The sequence below is a fragment of the Topomyia yanbarensis genome, chromosome 2 (genome assembly GCF_030247195.1).
Source record: "Topomyia yanbarensis strain Yona2022 chromosome 2, ASM3024719v1, whole genome shotgun sequence".
In the NCBI taxonomy this organism is placed as follows: Eukaryota; Metazoa; Arthropoda; class Insecta; order Diptera; family Culicidae; genus Topomyia; species Topomyia yanbarensis.
The window spans coordinates 383,851,102-383,874,012 of record NC_080671.1 but is presented as its reverse complement, the minus strand read 5'-3'; the positions used below and the strand labels follow the sequence as shown (position 1 = coordinate 383,874,012).

Here is a 22,911-nt window from a genome sequence, read left to right as displayed (position 1 = left end):
TATTCATTTGATATCAATTTTCATTGCACTAAACCATTAATTGACACATCTTTACAAACACAACTTAACAATATTCCTTCTATTCATAATTCTCAATTTGCTCAAACTTTTTTCAATCAGAAAGTTGTAAATATTAATGAGGCAAATATATATTTTACTGGTGGTTCAAGGATTAATGAAAAATCGGGATTTGGAATTTATAATTCTCAAATCAATAATTTTTTCGTTTACGCTCTCCATGTTCAATTTTCATTGCAGAATTAACAGAATTATTTTACATGTTCAGTTATTCAAAAATTAATTCCCCAATCTTATTATTATTATATATTTTCTGATAGTCTTAGTTCTTTATTAGCTCTTGATTCTATAAATTTTAACAATAAAACACACCATTTTATATGGTTAATTCGAGATCTAATTAACAAAATGAACGCTGAAGGTTTCTCAATAACATTTATTTGGGTACCATCACATTGTGAAATATTTGGCAATGAACAAGCAGATAAGTTAACCAAGTTAGGATCATCAAGAGGTATTTTTTACGATCGAGGAATTACTTAGGAATACTTTCCTTTGATTCGACATAAAATTAATATGCTTTGGCAACAAGCATGGGATCCTAGTGAAATGGGACGAATGTACCATTCTATTTTACCCAATGTTAAACGTAAACCTTGGTTTCATGAATTAAATACTGGAAAAATTTTAATGCAAACTTTCTCTCGTATAATATCAAATCACTACTCATGTCAAAGCAATTTATATCGCATTAATATAATTGATTCAAATTTATGTGAATAATTAGAGTCATATGAGGATATTGATCATATCAGTTTACATTGCTCACGATTTTCAGAAACAAGACAACATTTTCTTTCTACCCTCTCTTCTGTTGGAAAGCCTATCTTTAATTCTGTTAGAGATGTATTAGCTAATAAAGACTTTGTTGTCCTTAAAATCATTTTTGAATTTCTTATGAGATCCAATCATAAACTTTGATACTTCATAAATTTATAGATTTTCAGATATTTAAAGACGATTCACTGATCGAAAGAATTACATAATCAAGCATTACATTTCACATACATAGGAGGAATGAAGCTTAGCTCTGTTATGGTTTTATTTAACCGAGTGAGCTAAATTAGTTTAAGAATTTAATGTATTTATATATTTTGAAAAGAAAAGTAGATCTTTTATGCCTTTTTGAGAAGAGTTTGCAAAAGCAAATTTCACTCAAAGGAGCTTTTCCCTACTTCTTAAAAAAAATTTCAAGTAATAAATAAATAAAGATCTGACACCACTTAAATACATCGTTGCTATCAAAAATTGCGTGTCCTATTAGGAAGAAATAAATGGACACTCATTTGAATTTAACTGGTGTTTTTGTAGTGAGAATCTGGGTGAATCGACTAGTGATTCTAGTACCGACTCTTATTGTAAAGATTCGGTTCATTGGCATTTAAACACTTAGTACCCGTAGTATTGGTAAAATACCGGGACACGATTTTTTTCGAAAGAAAGAGACAAACATTTTCGAAGAAAGAGAAACATTACAGAGTTTAAGTAATCGTTTGAATGAATGATTTTATTAATCAACTCCTGCAAGCCTAACACATTCTGATCAACAAAGCGTACTTAACCTTTACAGTACCAAGCTAAAATTTTTCTGAAAATTTTGTATAAATTTTGCTCTCATTTCGTCAATTTTTGACCGAATTGGATGGAACCGGCTTTAAAAGATCTGGAATTTAGTCCAGTTTCTATATACCGAGTAGTGTTCAAATCCGTGGACCGGTTCCGGAATTAATCCGAATTCCCTTGGGGTATATCCGGCATCCCAGTGGGGTGACGGACGAGTTTTGAAGAAACATCCCATAAATTTAAGTAATTGTATTTTGAAATGTGCTACATATGACTATTTCCCATTGATCCTTCACAACAGACATGAATTGGACCAATCTTGGCCACCGGAGAACTGTTCCGGGAGAACCTAAGAAAATGTATATATTTTTCTATCATTCCAGCGATTTGGGTTCATAGCTTTATACGAAATGCGAAGTACTTCCAATCATACGGTTCTACAGCTCCCTCAAGGCCATTCCGGCACCGGTTCCGTACGGATGGACATTTGACGCCATTTTGAAAACCAAGATGGCGGCTTCCGGTTACCACAAAATAGTGAAAACCACCATCAATATGGGTGTTATTTGAAAGAGAACGGCCAGCAAAAGCCGGAAATTGATAATTGACGCCATTTTGAAAAGCAAAATGGCGATTTCCGGTTACCACAAAACAGTGAAAAGCATCATCAATATGGGTGTCATTCGAAAGGGAGTGGTCAATAGAAGACAGAAATTGATTTTTGACGCCATTTTCAAAACCAAGATGGCGGTTTCGGGTTATCACAGTGCAGTGCAAACCGCCACCAATAATGGCGTCATTGTAAAGCGCTAGCGATCAGCCAAAGCCGGAAAATGATTTTTGACGCCAATTCGAAAACCAAAATGGCGGGTTCCTGTTCCAAAGAAACAGTGAAAACCGTTATCAATATGGGTGTCATTAGAAAAGAGATGGTCACTTGAAAACCAAGATGGCGGTTTCCGGTTACCACAACAGTCAAAAGTATTGTCAATATGAGTGTCATTCAAAAGGGGGGGGGGGGGGGGGGGTTAATAGAAGACAGAAATTGATTTTTTCGCCATTTTCTAAGCAAAGATTGCGGCTTCCGGTTTCCACAAGGCAGTGAAAACCACCGTCAATAATGGTGTCATTGTAAAGCGGGTGGTCAACAAAAGACGAAAATTGGTTGTTTACGCCATTTTGAAAACCTGTTCCAAGGAAACAATGAAAACCATTGTCAGTATGGGTGGCATTTGAAACGGGGTGATCAGTACAAGACGGGAATTGATGATTGACGCCATTTTGAAAACCAAGATGGCGGCTTCCGGTTTCCACAAAACAGTGAAGACTGTCATCAAGATGGAAGTCATTTGCGAGTGGATGGTCGGCAGATACGGATATTGATTGACGCCATTTTGGAAAGCAAGATGGTGGTACCACAAAATAGTCAAAATCATCATCATGGGTATGGGTTTTATTTAGAAATGAACGGTCACCCAAGTAGCAATTTTTCACACCAACAATAAGTATGTGCTGTTGTGACAGACAACTAAGTTTCTTCGTGACTCAAAAGGTACAGATTTAGACTAATTTTCAATATAGTTCAGCGAAACTTTTAAAACTTGCTCCGGTTTCGTAGTCATTACTATGCGAGAATAACCGAATTAAATCATATTGTTGTCAATATGTTGAACGCAGATCTCAACAAGATTAGTTCATTCTTGCCGATGTTCACATGGGCTATCAATCGGCAATATTATTATAATAATAATTTTCGATTTGGACATGTGTATTTTTCCTCGTTCAATACTGCGGATCGTGATCGTGCGTTGCATTGGAGATGTATTTGTTGATTCACGCGTTCGTGGTTGGTGTCGGTGTCGGCTTCATAGTGTGGTATACGTGCAGGTGCGTGGGGCTTTTTCGATGACTTCATCGTTTATGGAGTGATTGCTGGCCTCAATTAAAGCAGTGGATGATATCAAGAAGTTTTGACTCGTGAACCGCTGCCGAATAATGTGCTGGGGGAACGACGGCGACTGGGATGCCGCGGTTGCCTACTTTTTTCTTTACTTTGTAAGTAAGGGTTTTCCACTACTCGGGTTCTTGTTTGCCCGGCGTACCCTTCTTTTCAGGGCGGCCTAGGTGTTTCTACAGAATTACGGATTTTCGTTTCACAACAAAAAAAAGGTAAATAAACTAATAGATTTACCTTTTATTCCACCAAATCTCCTCTTTGCTGCACTCTGTCGATGAAGTTGATCAGCTGCTTCTGACGATGGCGGGAAGGCGGGCGGTTTCTTCCGACCGGCCGGGAATACAACGGCCGCGTTCTCCTGCTGGTGTCGTTGGCTGCGCCGGCAGCGGTCCTTGACTTTTAGCTAGGGAGGTGAGCTTGGCTCCTTTGTTGGAACCTCCCTGGCGACGATGGCGAATTATCGCCGGATCTACTCGCTCCCCGCGAGAGATCCCAGAAGTCACCGCAGTGTACTTCCCAGGGAGCACCTTTGGCCACCCTGCTTCGCTCTCCTTGAAGCTTAGCTGTGAAGGAGAGCTAGGCTCGTTCGGCTGATCCTTCACAGCGAGAGCGGAAAGGCGTCTTCTGGGTCCTTTATACTTAGCCGGGGAAGCGAGTTGCTCCTTGGCGCTTAGCTTCCTTTTCCGGCGACCTGACACCAAAACACTTGGGTACCCGAACCACGGGTCGGCACTTTTCGAACGGGATTGTCACGCGCACTTCACCGCACTGGTTACTGTGGCTGGAAACTGTTCCGGAAAAACAAAAAAACTCGGGGCGTCTGTTCGATGCCGTGGTCCGTCACTATCTAAAAACCTCGATGGCCGCCTTCTCCACGACACGAAAAAACAAACACCAACACCAAAAAACCGTGCCGCCGCATAGCTATGTGTAGCATATCCAGCACACTTATTGCAGCAAGAGGAGAGCGGTTCCCTATCCAACCCCTTTGTTTCTTGTATACAAACTTAAAACAAAAATTAGTACACCTATCTGATTACACAAAACCGTTCGACGATTGTAAGGACGTGACCCCTATCGGCCTACCCCTGAGTCGATTCCTAGTCCCACCAGGAGTACTTGCTCTAAATTTGAAGCAAATCGGACAAGTCTAGCTACCGGATCAACGTGCCTGAAGTTTGTATGGGATTTTTCGACAATTTATATGGAGATAACCCACTAGCTCGCATTTTCACCGCTAGGTGGCACAGTATGCATCGAATTATCACTGTAAATGAAAATAAGAAATATAATTTAATTGTGTACAACTTTGTCGAAGACTGCTAGTCAATTCGGCTTTGTTAAAAGAAGTTATTAAACTTTTAGCGAAGTGGTGTCTGAGTCAGTTTTGCATGGGGCCTAGCAGTGCGTGGTAGTGTATCGGTACTAGGTTCTAACAAACTAAACATTTTTGTAGAATAATGGTTAGATTTAGCTGAATAAAATGTTCGGAAGAATTGCACTACATAATACGAGTTATGTCTTGATTAGAAAATTTTAGTGCCACCTGTGACCGCATAGATGGCGCCAACACTAACTTTTCAACGGAGAGAGATAGAAATTAGGTGTCTTCTACAAATATCACCGGTTCTATTTACTATAGAATCCATTCGAAAAATGGTTTTTGAAGAAAATTGCTCAAGGAGCTTAACTTTTCGCGGCAGTGATGCCAACTATGCGATTTGTTTCAGTTAAATATTAAGTTTTTTTTCTTATTACAAATATTTTAATTTTGAAGATTCTAATGCCATCGTGTTCTGTAGATATTTTTACATAAAAAACACTTATAATCTCAATATAATTTGAGCGCATCCTGAGATGCACTGTTTTGAAGGGAAGAATTCGAATTTTCTCATATAAAAATCCATTTTTATTGGCCAAAATTGAGAAAATCTTCAAACAGTCATAAAAATTGACCCTGATCTGCTAAAAAGCAACCAAAAACGTAATTTTTCATAATTTCTCGTCTACTTCACGATAAATTATGTGTGAACTTAGAATACTCAAGTTAGTTTTTTTTATTGTTGCGCCTGAGATTTTATATGGGAAATAGCGTTTTTTTTGCTTCAAAATATCGCTGATTTGCTCTTTGGCTGAAAAAATTGGATAGTTGGCAGCACTGCCGCCAATAACTAATATATCTTCTAAACTCCTTGAACAATTTTCTTCAAAACCCATCTTACGGTTTGGTTCTAGAGTAAATAGAACCGGAAATATGTTCAAAAGGAAATCAAGGGTTTTGACAATTTACCAAAACGGGTGGGGGGTGCTCCCATTGCCCGAGGAGTGATTGACACAAAAATTTGGGTTTTTATATATTGGCCCTAGATGAGCAATTCCTCCAAATTTGATTCAAATCCGTGAAGGTCGATTACACGTGCCTTGATCACTGCGCGTGGAATGACCCTTACATAGAATACATGGGAATTGAGAGGGACCATCAAGCCACCTGATTGAAACGATTTGGGCAGGAAGAGTGAAGTAGCCAGATTCTTGTTGCTAACATTTCGTGAACATTGCGCAGAATTTTTTCCCCACCTATTGAGGCTACTTTTTAAAACAATGGCTTGCATTGTAATTGGCTTATATGGTCTTGTTATTGGAAGCAAAAGCTTCCGTAGTACATGTAAACGAAGTCACTTTCCGACCACGCAATTCCTTTTTGGCCCTTTGTACAGTAGCATGCTGAGTATGGTCAGAGAGTAATGCTTGAACACGTCATGCTTGTCGTGTAAATATTGCTCAGTGCTATGGAGAGTGTTCCTGTTACAAAGGTGGTAGTACCACCGCCACCACTACATCTACTGACCACCCCTTTCAAATGACACCCATACTTATGGTTTTCACTGTTGTTTGTAGTAACCGGAAGCCACCATATTGGTTTTCAAAATGGCGTCAAAAATAACTTTATGACTACCCCTTTCTGATACCTATACTGATGATAGTTTTCGCTGTTTTGCAGTAACAAGAAACCGCAAACTTGGTTTTCAAAACTGCATAAACAATCAATTTCGTACTTCTTCTCACCAATCCCTTTCAAATAACACCTATATTGATGGTAGTTTTCACTGCTTTTTGGTAACCGGCAGCCGCCATCTTGGTTTTCAAAATGGCGTCAATCATCAATTTCCGTCTCCTGCTGACACATTCCTTTCAAATGACACCCATATTGATGACGGTTTTCACTGTTTCTTTGGAACATGAACCCGCCATTTTGGTTTTCGAATTGGCGTCAAAAACCAATTTCCGGCTTTTGTTGATCGCTAGCGCTTTACAATGACGCCATTATTGGTGGTGGTTTGCACTGCACTGTGATAATCGGAAACCGCCATCTTGGTTTTGAAAATGGCGTCAAAAATCAATTTCTGTCTTCTATTGACCACTCCCTTTCGAATGACACCCATATTGATGATGCTTTTCACTGTTTTGTGGTAACCGGAAATCCCCATTTCTTTTCAAAATGGCGTCAATTATCAATTTTCGGCTTTTGTTGACCGTTCTCTTTCAAATAACACCCATATTGATGGTGGTTTTCACTGTTTTGTGGTAACCGGAAGCCGCCATCTTGGTTTTCAAAATGGCGTCAAATGTCCATCCGTACGGAACCGGTGCCGGAATGGCCTTGAGGGAGCTGTAGAACCGTATGATTGGAAGAACTTCGCATTTCGTATAAAGCTATGAACCCAAATCGCTGGAATGATAGAAAAATATATACATTTTCTTAGGTTCTCCCGGAACAGTTCTCCGGTGGCCAAGATTGGTCCAATTCATGTCTATTGTGAAGGATCAATGGGAAATAGTCATATGTAGCACATTTCAAAATACAATTACTTAAATTTATGGGATGTTTCTTCAAAACTCGTCCGTCACCCCACTGGGATGCCGGATATACCCCAAGGGAATTCGGATTAATTCCGGAACCGGTCCACGGATTTGAACACTACTCGGTATATAGAAACTGGACTAAATTCCAGATCTTTTAAAGCCGGTTCCATCCAATTCGGTCAAAAATTGACGAAATGAGAGCAAAATTTAAACAAAATTTTCAGAAAAATTTTAGCTTGGTACTGTAAAGGTTAATATGTTGCTTGTATGGAAACATGAGATTTCGAGGTCTAGAGCACTTTTGGATAAGTAACTAATTAATGGTTTTGTTAACTGATAGATGACAGAAACCTTATGTGAAGATCTGTGTGAACACGACGATAACGCACACAATTCAGCACAATTTACTCCATTACGACATAATGCATCAGCACACCCCTTCCGTCAGCAAACTACAAATCACTGCCAATACGAAAATTAAGTCGTTATAACAGTCTGTTCATATTCACCAAAGACAACGGTCACGATACTCAGCATACTTTCTGCCTCTGTCAGCGCAAAGTGAACGACAAAAACGGTTATTTTAAGCTTGTGTAACAAAGAAAACCTTTGAATTTATTTTTGTCGAGTGATATATCGAAATTTTTGAGTTGTAGAAGCAAAAGTGTAGCTTCGGCCAACTATGTTGGTCCCGTTCTTTCCTATTAGGACGAAAATTTGCGATTTGGAATATTTACTAAAACTGAAGATTGAGCTTAGGCTACCTCCCTGGGGCTCCCAATGAAGTTTTAGTAATGAGGATGCATTTAAAGTGATCCATTTCTTTCCGATGGCACATTCTTTCAGAGGGCACATTACTGAAAGCCATACTGAGAATCTGCTATGGAAAACTCATTTACACATAGTCTACAATACCATTACCAGAACCATAATTACTGTAACACCTGCGTTCAGTTCCTCAGAATCAACAGCCAACACCACCAGCAAAAAAATTAATAACAACGACAGCAGGTGCACACCTGTGGCCAGTACGTGTAAGAAGCAAGGAATAATATCTGATTGCGAGCATCAAGAGAGCACAAACGATGACAATATGGATGTGAACAAAGACGAAAAAGAAATGAATGACACCGAAGATGCTGTTGGCTGGGAAACAAATGATTCCCCGTCGTGAAAAAAGGTTTTTTCCACGTGCAACGGCAGGTCGTGCGAACGAGGCATTATTAATACAAGATGGTTGTAATTATTGTCGGCCAAATAATGCGGGGGGAGGGGGGGATTAAATATATGCTTCCCCAAAAGTTTTTCATACACACCAACACATAATTAATAAAAATATAAATCAATAGGGTTGTAGACATTCATTGTTTGAAAATGTGATAGAAAATTAAGTTAAAAAAATGCACATAATTAAAACATCACAAAGCATATGATTTTATTTATTTTGTCATATGGTGTTATATGTCAAACTTTTTTTTACCATACTGGAATTAAAATAAATGCATTGATGTTTCAATTAATGAAACTGGAATTTTTAATCAACCGTCAAATTATAACAAAATTCGTCGAGTAAAGTGCGGCAAGTCGTGTGTATTTGTGGATTTAATTTATCCAAATACGTGCATAAAAATCAATGTGAAAAAACAATATAGTTTTTTGTGTAGTATCGAAAATACCGGTTCTTACTTGTGTTCAATACCGGTATTTCGGGACCAGAAATGGGACGGCATTCCCGAAATTTTCGGTACCGGTATCACCGGTAGTACAACTCTAGAACCGACCCATTTACTCCTACCTGACTCTATAGTACAAAACAGTTTGTGGCAGCAGTTCGGGCAATGCTGACAACGGTGAAAGCTTCGTCAAGTACCTCAAAATCAATAGCCAGAACTATCGTTGAGGAAGATTACACTCTTTACCCGCAAGGGCAAGAAGCAAGAAAGAAATAAGATGTTCGTGAACATGAAGGTAGCAGTCACGATGATGATCCGGTAGAGTACGGAATAGAAATGGATGACCCTGAAGACGCAGTTACTGAGGAAAAACTATTTTTCGGCTCGTAAACTGATCTCAACCGGCAATGGCTACAACCCGTTTTATCATTTTTATTGTTTACCTCATGGGAATATGTAAAAGACTAAAGACCCCTTTTAGCTAATGCATTGAACCGGATCCAATAAATCAATTTTAAAATCAAGAAGTAAAAATGTTTTATAGAAGTCTGAACCCCAAAACTCTCTAAAAATAAGTCCTTTATCGCTAGTGATTACCATGTCTAGCAAAGCTCAGATATTATGTTAGATATATGCCAGAATAAAGTTAGTTATTTAAATGATAAATTTTTAAACCGTGAACAAATTGAATTTCTGTATTAGGTCAGTGTATTGCACTCTTAGTATAATCACACTCAAGCGTGCTAGCCAACAAATATTTCAATTTGGTGAGATAGGTATGGTCGAGAAGATAGTTTTTGCTTTCGTGTCATTCTAACACAATAGAGTTTTTATTGACACTGAATTTCATTTTGATACGCGGCATCCGTTTCGTACTAAAAAATGTGACGTAATATTTTTAACAATAGTACAATAAATACGTGAAAATGACAAAAAGTGGCAAATCAGCGGTTTTAGAGAGATGGGAATTCATTTAGCCACGAATTGTATAAGAATACATTCGTATATTATTAATTTTGCTGATATGAAGAAACGTGCTCTCTGCTCAGTAGCAATAGGACTAACAATTGTGACTTTGTCATTTCTTTCAATCCGATGTCAATTTCTGCTAAAAGATATATCAGTGTATCGATTATAACTAATTTAATGTTGCAACTAGGTGCAGCATTTTAGTCGCTTTCTATAGTTTCCAATTGATGGTTATATAGGGTTTTTGGTTCATGAGTGATTGACTGTCATATTTGGAGCAAAAAATCGTTCTACACATACCATCAAATCTCAACCGTTACAGAGTTATTGAACTTTTTGTGTAAAAAAATTGTTTATCGTAAAACACCTCTAACTCAAAAAGTATACCTCGTATTTTAAATCTTTTATAGCCATTGGAAAGGTGAGAAAATTTTCTATTGAAAAATGTCTTCATATCTTTCAGATAATTAGTTTTAATTACCTTTTAGTTGTAAAGTAGTAAAAAGTTAGTGTTTTTGATGAGGTTTTTGTTAATTTTCTCAAAATAATGAATAATGATTATAGCAATATCTATTATCCAAAAGTTGGGTTGGAGCACGATTCATAATTTGTTCTTCAACATAATATACCTATCTCTTCTCGTTTCCTTGTAATTTGACTTGTAAACTTTTCCTGTAATTGACTTTCAAGTTCTTAAAAGACTCTAATCTAAAAAATATGTTTTATATCGCTATTATCAGGGCTTAATTGGAAAGCTGAGAAAATTTCCTTTCGATGTATGTACAGATATCTTTCAGTTAAGTGTACTACATGACTTTTTACTAGAAAAATAACTCAAAATATGCGTTTTTTTGGTGATTTTTGTAATTATTCTAATTATTAATTAACTAAATTTATCGTCACTATTGTTCATTTGGTGCAGCTTAATATTCTCTACAACTTGTTATTTGACACTTTAGCCCTATCGCTTTTCATTTCGCTGCAATTTAATAGTTAACACAGCAAGGCCTTATCACAAATGCAGTAGGTTCGAAATCGTTGTTTTTGCTTATAAAACGAGAAGATAAAAATGATTTGGCTTCGAAACTAAAAGAGATAATTGAATGGAGTCAAAGGAAGAATTGTAGAACTTGCTGAGATGCATTAATTCCATAATGAAGTTTATTATTTACTATTTTAAGAAATTAACGAAAATGCTAATAATAACACTAACTTTAAACTAATTAACTTCTAAAAGAATACTAAATTCACCTAACTGAAAGGTATTAATACATTTTTCTCTGCAAAGTTTTCCTGGCTTTCGAATAAAAATAAGAAAAGGTACAATAGGTGCCATACTTTTTCAATAAGAGCTAGTATTAGTGAATATGAGATAAAAATATCCAAGTTCAATAACCCAAACACATAAAAACAAGACAAAATAAGTGTATCATGTCAAAGAACAAATTATACAACTTTTCAAGAGAGGGGGTGGGCGTAGCGTAGTTGGTAAATCGATTGCCTTGTACGCAGCGCACCTGGGTTCGAGTCCTTACCCCGCACATAGGGTTGGAAATTTTTCATAAGAGACTTTTCTAACCCGAAGAGGCGAATGACCTTAAGGTTAAAACCTCTATAATCGAAATAAAAAAAACTTTTCAAGACTAACAATTTGAATTATTAAAATGGTGATGTTAACTATTAGGATTTTCGCGAAATGAACGAAAAATCGATCAAAATTGTTAAATTTTAAATAAATTACTGTGAAAAGGTTACTTAACCTTATTAGCTGAAACATTTGAGGGCATTTTTCGATGGAAAATTTTCTCACTTATCCAATGAATCCAAAAGATTTGAAATACAAATAAAAAAAGCTTTTCAAGACTAACAATTTGAATTATTAAAATGGTGATGTTAACTATTAGGATTTTCGCGAAATGAACGAAAAATCGATCAAAATTGTTAAATTTTAAATAAATTACTGTGAAAAGGTTACTTAACCTTATTAGCTGAAACATTTGAGGGCATTTTTCAATGGAAAATTTTCTCACTTATCCAATGAATCCAAAAGATTTGAAATACAAAGTATATTTTTTGAGTTAGAGCTATTTTAAGGCAACTAAGTTTTTAACACAAAAAATGCAATAACTTAGTAACGGTTGAGATTTGAAGGTATGTGTAGAACGATTTTTTTCTCCAAATATGACAGTCAATCATCTCTCGAGAGGTTCTTAACTATGAACCAAACACCATGTATAAGTTTAAAAACTACGTGACAGCGGACAAACATCGAAATGAAAAACAGAGAGCGACTAAAATGTTGAGACTGGTTGAGTCTATAAGTCATTGGGATTAACATTTAGATTTCATATGTTCAGTATGTGTTAGTCTTTTTTTGTTTGTCGTGGAATACAATGAGAAGAATAACCAGGAATCACGAAGAAAATAGAGGAAAAAAATAAATTGGAATCCAGAAGATCACCTCTGTCATCTTTTCTACAGGGGTATTTCGAAATTTCACTCTGATCCTCTCCTTTCGATTTGAATGAAACAATATCTTCTTATCTTGATTGTGATTGTAGAAAAAATACTACTACTCCCCAATGTACACGACAATTTTAGAACTAGTGCTGTAATCCTACTGATCACAAACAATCCTTTCTGGCTGGACACCTAAAATATCATTCAATTGAGCAATTTTGCATGATACAACATAATTGGTATTAGTTGCAGGACGCCTGATCAAGAAAATCGAAGTTAGACTGTTTCTCCGTATCAGAAAATTTAAAGCAAATTGCGACCTTCTTTTTGCTCGAACATTCTCAGGATATTTTTACAGGTATTCATTTCAATTTAGCCACTTCAACACCTTGTAAAAATGTAGTCTAGAATATCTTGCATTTTCTAGCACCGTCGGGGATATCATATTGGGTTATGCCCTGAACACTTTCAATAGAATTTTGTGGTAACTAGAGTAAATTGTGGCTTGTAAATAAACAATAAAAATGAAATTCAAAATTAATAATTGGTCGATCTACTATAGTCTCCCTTGTCGAGAACATGTTTTTGGGATATTTAGTTGGTAGTTCTATTGTTTCAGTCTAGTATCCCAAGTCATCAGAATTAATAAATTTATGCACTAATTTTCAGTAACTCCCGAAATAAAATCCTGGTTACGGTTCTGAAGCACGTGTGTTCCAGTGGTGAAAGTCGAAATCCCGACATGGTCAATTCGAAACAAAGCGAAAACATTGAAAATTACCGCTTCTATCAGAGGTGCTGTTCTCAAGCAGTTCCGTGATTGAAAGAGTGCAGCATGAAAAGTTCAAGACAAACGTCGTGCAACAACTTTGTATCGGAAACTGGATTCCCAACCACAGCACGGTATGATATTCTCAGCACGTTCAGGATTGTTTTTGGTGCTAGTTTCTCCCGGAAACTGATGATATGGCAATGAATTTGCTGCTGCAGATTTTTTTTTTGTAGAAAACGAGCCAAAAAATTTCTCCCGGATACTAATCGGAAAATGTCAATGAATTAGTTGCATTTTTCCAAACGCAATTACAGCATTCTAGTGAGGATACTGCAATTGCAAGCCATACGATTATGGAGTTTGCAATTGTACTGTAATTTCAACCTCCATTATCACATGGCTACTATTGAGCATGCTGAGTATTCGTGTGATCTCTGTTATGATATATAGTAACCCTACAGTAAATATGTTGCGTATCCCAATTTTTGGATTCCCATACATAAACGTACAGAAACCTACAAATATGCTATTATTCCTAACCATGGCATGTCGAAAGGAATTTTTCATCTCTACAAACTGTTTAAAAATTTGCATTTGGTTAGAGAACTACTGACTAACTGATTAATTACCGTTCTATCAAAAATGTTTAAGAATCTCATGAGTAAATTTTTTTTAAGCTCAAAAGAAATAAGGCGATAAATTCATTGGCTCGTTCTCCAGCAGACTGAAGGATAATGCGTTTCAGAATTTAAAAATTTCCAAGAATCCTTCGCTCATAAGAGTGAGAAATCCATTACTTGACCACTAGCGTTATTATAATAATAGGTGCCAAAAGTTTCACAACACAGGGTAAATTAACTTATCAAGAATAACGGTTGTTTCACCACTGGTGAAATTCTTTTCATGGGTATTTCTGAAATTGTCTTTGAATATTATAAAGTTTGATACCCATGATGCCGTTTTTTCAAACAAATGTATTGGACGATACCCGAACCTGCTGAAACCCTTGTCCGGAACTCACGGTTGATACCAATTTACCAAGCTCACTGAACGGTCCAGACAAATTTCAACTATTTCAGTTCCACCCACCACCATACACGCAGCAACACGCAGCAACAATGTGTGAAATAAATCGACCCCCGCCGACATCAATCGGCTGCGTTAGCTGCGAAAACGAAACGAGCTGAAAAAAGACCCACTTTGCGCCGGGGACCCCGAACGGATAATCAAAATATTTATGATGCATTATTTTGCCCCTTTAATGGAAAACATTAATTAATATTCCTTTTATGTGCGCGCGCGCCATTTTAAAGTGCAAAATTTATGCACATCCCCGGCATACCACTATCTCTCGGCAGTGTTGTTGGTACATAGTGAGTGCGAGGCGGACCGCGGTGGAAAGCCGTTCGATGGGCTGGTAATGTAGCAAAATGGAATTTAAATTTGCTGCCACATTCACACGAGGTATTATCCCCTTTTAGTTGAAATTTACGGGTGGTGAAATAGCTTCAGCCGTATGGCTAGCGTAGTACGAGAAAAAAAACACACACACACACTCGTGACAAATTAATATTAATCTTTATATCTTTTCCTGCTTTTTTTCCTCTCCTCTTCACAGATGTTCCAGTACACGTGGAAAAGGTGCTAGTGAATGATACCGCCCAAATTAAGTGCGACGTTTCGTCAAATCTGCCAAACGACCGGATACTGCTGGTCGTGTGGTACAAGGACAACGTGCCCATCTATAGGTAGGTTTATGAATATTAATTTTTCGTAAGTTTTGGTCCTGTTAGCCTGTTAGTTAGAAAAATAATGAATTTTTGAAAACTCAATCGGTCCACCCCTAAGTCGATTCCTAGTCCCACCAAGAGCACTTGTACCAATGTTGAAGCAAATCGGACAAGTCTAGCTACCGGATCAACGTGCTTGAAGTTTGTGTGGAATTTTTCAACCATTTGCATGTAGAAAACCCACTAGCTCGCATTTTCGCCGTTAGGTGGTACTGTATGCAACGTATTATCACTGTAAGTAAAAATAAGAAACACAATCTAATTATCTACAACTTCATTTGTAGAAGACGACTAGTGAATCTGGTTTTGTTAAAAAAAAGTTATTAAACGTTTAACGAAGTGATGTCCGAGTCAGTTTTGCATGGGGCCTAACAGTGCATGGTTTTGAACCAGTACTCGATTCCCACGAACTATACTTTTTTGTAAATTAATGGTTAGAATTAGCTGAATAGTATGTTCAGAAAAATTGTAGTACATGTTATGTTTTGGTTATGTTTTGGTTAAAAAAAAATTAGTTCCACCTGTGACCGCATAGAGGGCACGAACACCAACTTTTCATAGAAGAGAGATAGAATATCAGGATATTCAGAAGAATCACTGATAAATGCCTGTTTTACAACTTTGTAGAAGACACCTAATTTCAATCTCTCTCTGAAAAGTTAGTGTTGGCGCCCTCTATGCGGTGCCATGGGGAACTAAAATGTTCTAGCATGACTCTTATTACTTCCTATAATTATTCTTAACATGCTATAGAGCTAAATCTAACCATTATTTCACAAAAATGTTTAGTTCGTGGGAATCGAGTACTGTTACATAACCGTGCACTGCTAGCCCCCATGCAAAACTGACTCAGACATCACTTCATTAAAAGTACAATAACTTCTTTCAACAAAGCCGGATGGACTAGAAATCTTCAACAAAGTTGTGGACAATCAAATTATCTTTCTTATTATACAATGTACACAGTTCCACCAAGCGGCGAAAATGCCAGTCAATGTGTTTTCTCCATTGAGTTCTTTGCGACCGGTCTCACGAACACTAATGAAGTATCCTGGTTGAAAACAATCCCATTTACTTTTGCCGTCTTTGTTTATTATTTTCCACCAGTTTGTGATGTAGTATTTGTGTCATGTGCCGTGTACGTACATGAGCCGTAGAAAAGTCTATGTAAATCGACGAAAAATCCCATACAAACTTCAAGCATGTAGATCCGGTAGCTGGACATGTCCGATTTGATTCAAATTGGGAGCAAGTACTTCTGGTGAGACTAGGAATCTAGGACTAGGACCAAAAACTATAAACAATGCATTTAATTTGGTAGTATAGTATAAAAGCAGAGATTTTATTATTTCTCGGGTGCTTCTCGAAATTGTGGGTGGGTAACGTTAGAGACATAACCGGAGTGAAATAGAATACACTTTACCCTGTTAATTCGAATGTAGTAATTGTTACTATCTTCAGAAAGCTTCTATTATTGTCATATTTTTCTGCATATCTATAAATATCGCATTTCAGAACAATTTAATATAGTCGCCATTTTCAATATTCTCTTATATGAAAGATCTGAAAAAGATGTTCATGTCAGTAAAAGAATTATTTCGACAAGATAGGAGAATGCTTGTATTCGTTTAATAATCCAGTGAAACCTTAAAAATCCAATCCGATGTAGTTCCGAATTCAAAAAAATGATCTTAGTACTGGATCATTCTAAGCTGTGCCTGCAATGCACGAATTACAATGGACATCAATATTGCTGTATTTCTCCGATGGCTCCACTCCTGCTTTGTATTGTTTTAAAAATATGTTGTCAAACGGTATTTTTGACGGAAGAAATATGTGTTAAATTGAAGCTAAAGAAAAGAATGCCTTGTGAAGATTCAAACGAATGAAATTATAAACATGTTTTACTTTTTTCTCCTCATGCTTCGCCTGGATTTTTGATACAAAAAAAAAAATAATCCCAAAATATGACCTGTTTGAAAACCGCTTAGATTTTTATTGAAGGATCTGAAATGTCTGAAAAATTTTCTACGTTGTTGATGGACAGCCCCCAGGCTGTAACGAATGTTGCACCCAGCTTGTAAGTAACTCATGGATTTCGTTTGTCACACCAGCTGTGACGCGATGGAGATGTATGGTGAACCTTCATGCGGCTTCATCGTTTCTATGCATGTGGGGTGTCTGCATACAGTTGCAATTTTTTTTTATTTTTAAAAAAATGTATCTCCGAAACCTCTGAAGCTGACTGCCCAATATTTGGATATGTTGTGTAGCATTAAAGGATCTTTCAAATAAAAATATAAAAGTATGGACTAGCTAAAGACTCTCGCAGTACAAAATCAAGAAAAACCATTTAATGCGTAGTTTTTCATACAAAACTGATCGATCAAAAAAAAAGTCGCGAGGACAGAACATGCTTCATATAACCTATTTCAAATATATTGGAATAAAAAATCGGAAACAAACTTCAAGCGAAAAAATCGGACATAGATCCTTCAGCATAAGAATCGCTTAAAAATGTTCACCCATAAACCTCGGCAAGGTTGAATCTCCAGCATAAAAAATCGGTTAAAAATAATTAAATCGTTCGCAGGAGCATCCGTATATCGTTATGTTCAAGATTAAAAGTCGGCTAAAAAACTACTTTGTAAGAGTCGGATATATTTTTTCCGGTTTTTATGCTTTTTTATTCATTTCGTTTATTTGATAGGCACAAATGCGTTAGCTTGGCGGTGCCAAATGCTTTTGTTTTTACATTTGGATATCTTAAAACTAGGAGGTTACAATGTTGAAATATTTTTTTTTACAAAGGAAAAGAAAGTTTACAGCTATCACAAAAGGGGGGAACAAATATTTATGAGAAATTTCACAGAAATCTTAAAACTAGGGATTCAATTCTATTTACAAGATGGAGGACAAGAGTTTCAATAAAGAGTAAAAATTATAGCTATCTTAAAACTAGGAATACAGAATACTAATTTGAATTTTTTAACTAAAACTTATGCTTGGTCAAGATATTCAAAGGGTGGCTTATTTCCGCATCAGTGTAGCAGCAGTTGTATCAAGGACAGGGGAGAGACAGGGAAAGAAGAGCAAAACTTGCAACTTTCGCTCGAACGGCGGGGGGGGGGGGAGGGGGATCAGCGAATCAAATTTGCGCCTCAGTATAGTAAGTCGTCGAGTACCGGATTGGCGGATGGTATTCTTCGGACCCGCGGGGAATCCTTCAAAAGTCATCGGACCTCGAGTCGCTCTCGCTTCAGTTTCCTTCTATGCAGGCGTAGTGGTAAGGGCGATGGCGGTTACATAGTGGCACTCTGGAGCTGATCGGTTCCACAAGGCAGGAGGAAACTCTAAAAACGAGAAATAAAAGAGAGGGGCTAAATTGAGATATTTATCGTTTTTATGAAGGTATAAATAAGGGACATATAGGGGAAATCACGAGTTGCCAGCATATCTCGGACTGGTACATTGGGTGGTCTACCTCGGGCCCGAAGGGATTCCTTTAACTGAGACCTGGCGTCACAATACCCGGCGCACACCCAGACAACGTGTTCGATGTCGTGATAGCCCTCGTCACAAGCGCACAGACTACTCTCTGCAAGCCCAATACGCCGCAAATGCGCATCCATGGTGTAGTGATTGGACATAAGTCGGGACATTACACGAATAAAATCCCGACCCACATCCATCCCCCCGAACCAAGGCTTCGTTGATACCTTTGGGATAATCGAATGTAGCCATCGTCCAAGTTCCCCATTGCTCCACGAGGTTTGCCAACTGTTGAGCGTCCTCTGACGACAAATACTAAAAAATTCGTTGAAGCAGATTGGTCTTTCGTATATGTCACCATTTAATGCGCCCACCTTTGCTAATGAGTCGGCCTTTTCATTGCCCGGGATAGAACAATGAGAGGGGACCCAAACAAAGGTAATCTGATAAGATTTTTCAGATAACGTACACAAGGACTCCTGTATCTTCCCCAGAAAATACGGTAATTGCTTTTTAGGCTTCACCGCACGAAGAGCCTCGATAGAGCTGAGGCTGTCCGAAACGATGAAGTAGTGATCTGTGGGCAGAGTGTCGATGATCCCAAGGGTGTACTGAATTGCAGCTAACTCTGCGACGTAAACTGAAGCGGGATCATTGAGCTTGAATGAAGCGGTGATAGTATTGTTGAAGATACCGAAGCCAGTGGACCCATCGAGATTTGATCCGTCAGTGTAAAACATTTTGTCGCAGTCGACTTCTCGGAATTTATTATAAAATATATTGGGGATCACCTGCGGGCGTATATGGTCCGGAATTCCACGAATCTCTTCCTTCATGGATGTGTCGAAGAATACAGTAGAATCAGAAGTATCTAGGAAACGGACACGGTTGGGATTGTACGAAGAAGGATTGATGCTCTGTGCCATGTAGTCGAAGTACAAGGACATAAAACGGGTTTGAGAATTAAGCTCGACGAGCCTCTCGAAGTTTTCAATTACCAACGGGTTCAGAATGTCGCATCGGATGAGCAATCGATATGAGAGTTCCCAAAATCGATTTTTTAGCGGAAGAACGCCCGCCAGCACTTCGAGACTCATCGTATGGGTCGAGTGCATGCAACCCAAGGCAATGCGCAAGCAACGATACTGGATTCTCTCCAGTTTGATGAAGTGTATGTTCGCAGCGGAGCGGAAACAGAAACACCCGTACTCCATCACCGACAATATCGTTGTTTGGTACAACCTGATCAGGTCTCCTGGGTGAGCACCCCACCATGTTCCAGTTATTGTTCGGAGAAAATTGATCCTTTGTTGGCATTTCTGTTTCAGATACCTAATGTGACATCCCCAGGTACCTTTAGAGTCGAACCAGACCCCGAGATATTTAAATGTGAAAACCTGGTTGATCGTTGCACCCATTAATAAAAGCTGGAGTTGCGCCGGCTCACGCTTCCTAGAAAAAACAACCAACTCAGTTTTCTCCGTGGAGAACTCAATACCCAGCTGAAGAGCCCAAGCAGACAAATTGTCCAAGGTATTTTGTAATGGTCCTTGCAAGTCGGCAGCTTTGGGCCCTGTAACAGAGACCACCCCGTCGTCTGCAAGTTGCCTTAGCGTGCATGAATTGGCAAGACAATCGTCAATGTCATTCACGTAAAAATTGTAGAGCAGGGGACTTAGACATGAGCCCTGGGGAAGACCCATGTAGCTAAATCGCGATGTTGTTAAATCGCCATGCGAAAAGTGCATGTGCTTTTCAGACAACAGGTTTAGCAAAAAGTTATTTAAAATTGGTGAAAGACCATGCTGGTGCAGCTTCTCTGACAGAATGTTGATAGAAACTGAGTCAAAAGCCCCCTTAATATCCAAGAAGACTGATGCCATCTGCTCTCTGTTAGCATAGGCCATTTGGATTTCTGTAGAAAGCAACGCAAGGCAATCGTTCGCCCCTTTGGCTTTGCGGAAGCCAAATTGTGTATCTGACAGTAAGCCATTTGCTTCAACCCAATTGTCGAGGCGAAACATGATCATTTTCTCGAACAACTTCCGAATACAGGACAGCATTGCAATCGGCCGATACGAGTTGTGGTCGGAGGCTGGTTTTCCTGGTATTTGGATGGCGATGACCTTCACTTGCCTCCATTCATAAGGGACAATGTTACCCTCAAGAAACTTGTTAAATAAATTCAACAGGCGCCTTTTTGCAGTGTCAGGCAGATTCTTCAGCAAGTTGAATTTGATTCTGTCTAACCCTGGGGCGTTATTGTTGCACGATAAGAGAGCAAGTGAGAACTCCACCATCGAAAACGGTGTTTCGTTCGCGGTATCGTGAGAAGACGCGGCGCGGTACGTTTTCTGTACCGGGACAGAGTCCGGACAGATCTTCTTGGCGAAAGCGAATATCCAACGGTTTGAATATTCCACGTTCTCGTTGGTACTATTATGATTACGCATACGTCGAGCCGTACCCCAAAGAGTGCTCATCGCTGTTTCTCTCGTTAACCCGTCGACGAACCGACGCCAATAACTGCGTTTTTTGGCTTTCATTAGACTCTTCATTCGCCTTTCTAACGACGCGTACTGTTGATAGCTAGCGGGTAACCCGTCTTCCCGGAAGGCCTTATATGCAGTGGACTTTTCCGCGTACAGCTCTGAGCACTCTTTATCCCACCACAGGGTGGGAGACCGTCCATGGGTATTCGCGCTGGGTACTGGTTTAGTCTGAGCTTGATTCGCACTGTCGAGAATCAAGCCAGCCAAAAACCTGTACTCTTCCTCCGGAGGAAGTTCTTGAGTGGATTCGATTTTAACGGATATCGCGGTCGCGTAACTCTTCCAATCAATGTTCCGTGTGAGGTCATACGAGATATTGATTGTTTTCGATGGTCTTGAACCGTTAGCAATTGAAATCACGATAGGCAAATGATCGCTACCGTGGGGATCAGGGATCACCTTCCACATGCAATCTAACTGTAGCGATGTCGAGCAAAGCGATAAATCCAACGCGCTTGCGCGTGCTGGTGGTGTAGGAATCCGCGTCATTTCTCCCGTGTTTAAGATGGTCATGTTGAAATTATCGCAAAGATCTTGGATTAATGTTGATCTATTATCATCATGAAGACAGCCCCATACCGTACCGTGCGAGTTAAAGTCTCCCAGAACTAGCCGCGGTGCCGGTAAGGATTCCGTGATATTACAAAGCGTTCGGTGCCCTACCGAGGCTCTAGGAGGAATGTAGATGGAAGCAATGCAAAGGTCTTTACCTTTGATTAAAACTTGACAAGCGACAATTTCAATGCCTGGTGTCGAAGGGAGGTTAATTCGGTTGAAAGAATAGCACTTTTTGATCCCCAAAAGTACTCCTCCATAGGGGTTTTCTCGATCCAGACGAATTATATTAAAGTCGTGGAAGTTGAGATTTATATAGGAAGTTAACCAAGTTTCACATAATGCGAAAGCATCACATTTTAAACTATTTAGTAAAAATTTAAAGGAATCGATTTTCGGGAGGATACTTCTGCTGTTCCACTGTAGAACAGTGATCGAATCGGTGACCTCGTTCGATGACTTAGCCATCGAAGGATACGATCGCTGCAAGGAGGGGCCATTTAGTAGTCAACTGCTTCAAAAATGTTTGCACTATAGGGAGAAAACGTATCAGAAGGCTTTTAAGAGGATCAGTAACATTGAAAGCTGTGAAAATTAAGTCCACTATGTCAGAAAATTTCATTAGTCCGCTACTGGACTGAGTATCTGTTTGAAAAAAGGGGACACTTGGGGTTTTTGGTGTCCCTGGAAGTGGTGGGTACTCCTTGTTAGAATTAATATTTCCAAGTCCTGGAGCAAATTGCTTCGGCTTTTGTGCATCACTTCCGTTGGATTTATTGGTTGTAGATGGCGCACTCTGAGTGGACGACACCTTGGCACCCTTACGAGGCAATGTAGGGGAGGCTGGATTTCTCCTCTTCCTGGATTCCCCTGGGTTAACCAAAGATGTTCCCTCTCGTGGGTCGTCAGATTCTTGCTCAACGTTAGCCAAACCAGCATAGGGATTTTCGGACAGGACAGATGGCGAAGCATTCTTTAGCATTTCTGCATAAGAACGCCTTGAGCGTTCCTTAAGGGAGCGCTTAATTTTATCCCCGCGCTGCTTGTACGCAGGACATGATTTAAGAGCATGTGAAGGGCCCGCGCAGCAAATACACTTTTCAGTTTCTTTGTCGCAAGAGTCATCCTCATGCTCTCCTTCGCATTTGCCGCATCGTTTCTTATTTCCACAATATGTGGCTGTGTG

At 38.7% G+C, this 22,911-nt stretch overlaps 1 protein-coding gene across 2 annotated transcripts in view; it reads left to right on the top strand.

Annotated features, from left to right (window-relative positions):
• The window catches only part of LOC131684694 (B-cell receptor CD22), a 1,114,748-nt gene that overhangs the window by 422,677 nt on the left and 669,160 nt on the right, over nucleotides 1–22,911 (top strand). For both annotated transcript variants that reach the window (XM_058967793.1, XM_058967794.1), the window contains exon 3: nucleotides 14,955–15,084. In XM_058967793.1, coding sequence (XP_058823776.1) covers nucleotides 14,955–15,084 — 130 coding nt within the window. The remainder of the gene's footprint in view (nucleotides 1–14,954; nucleotides 15,085–22,911) is intronic.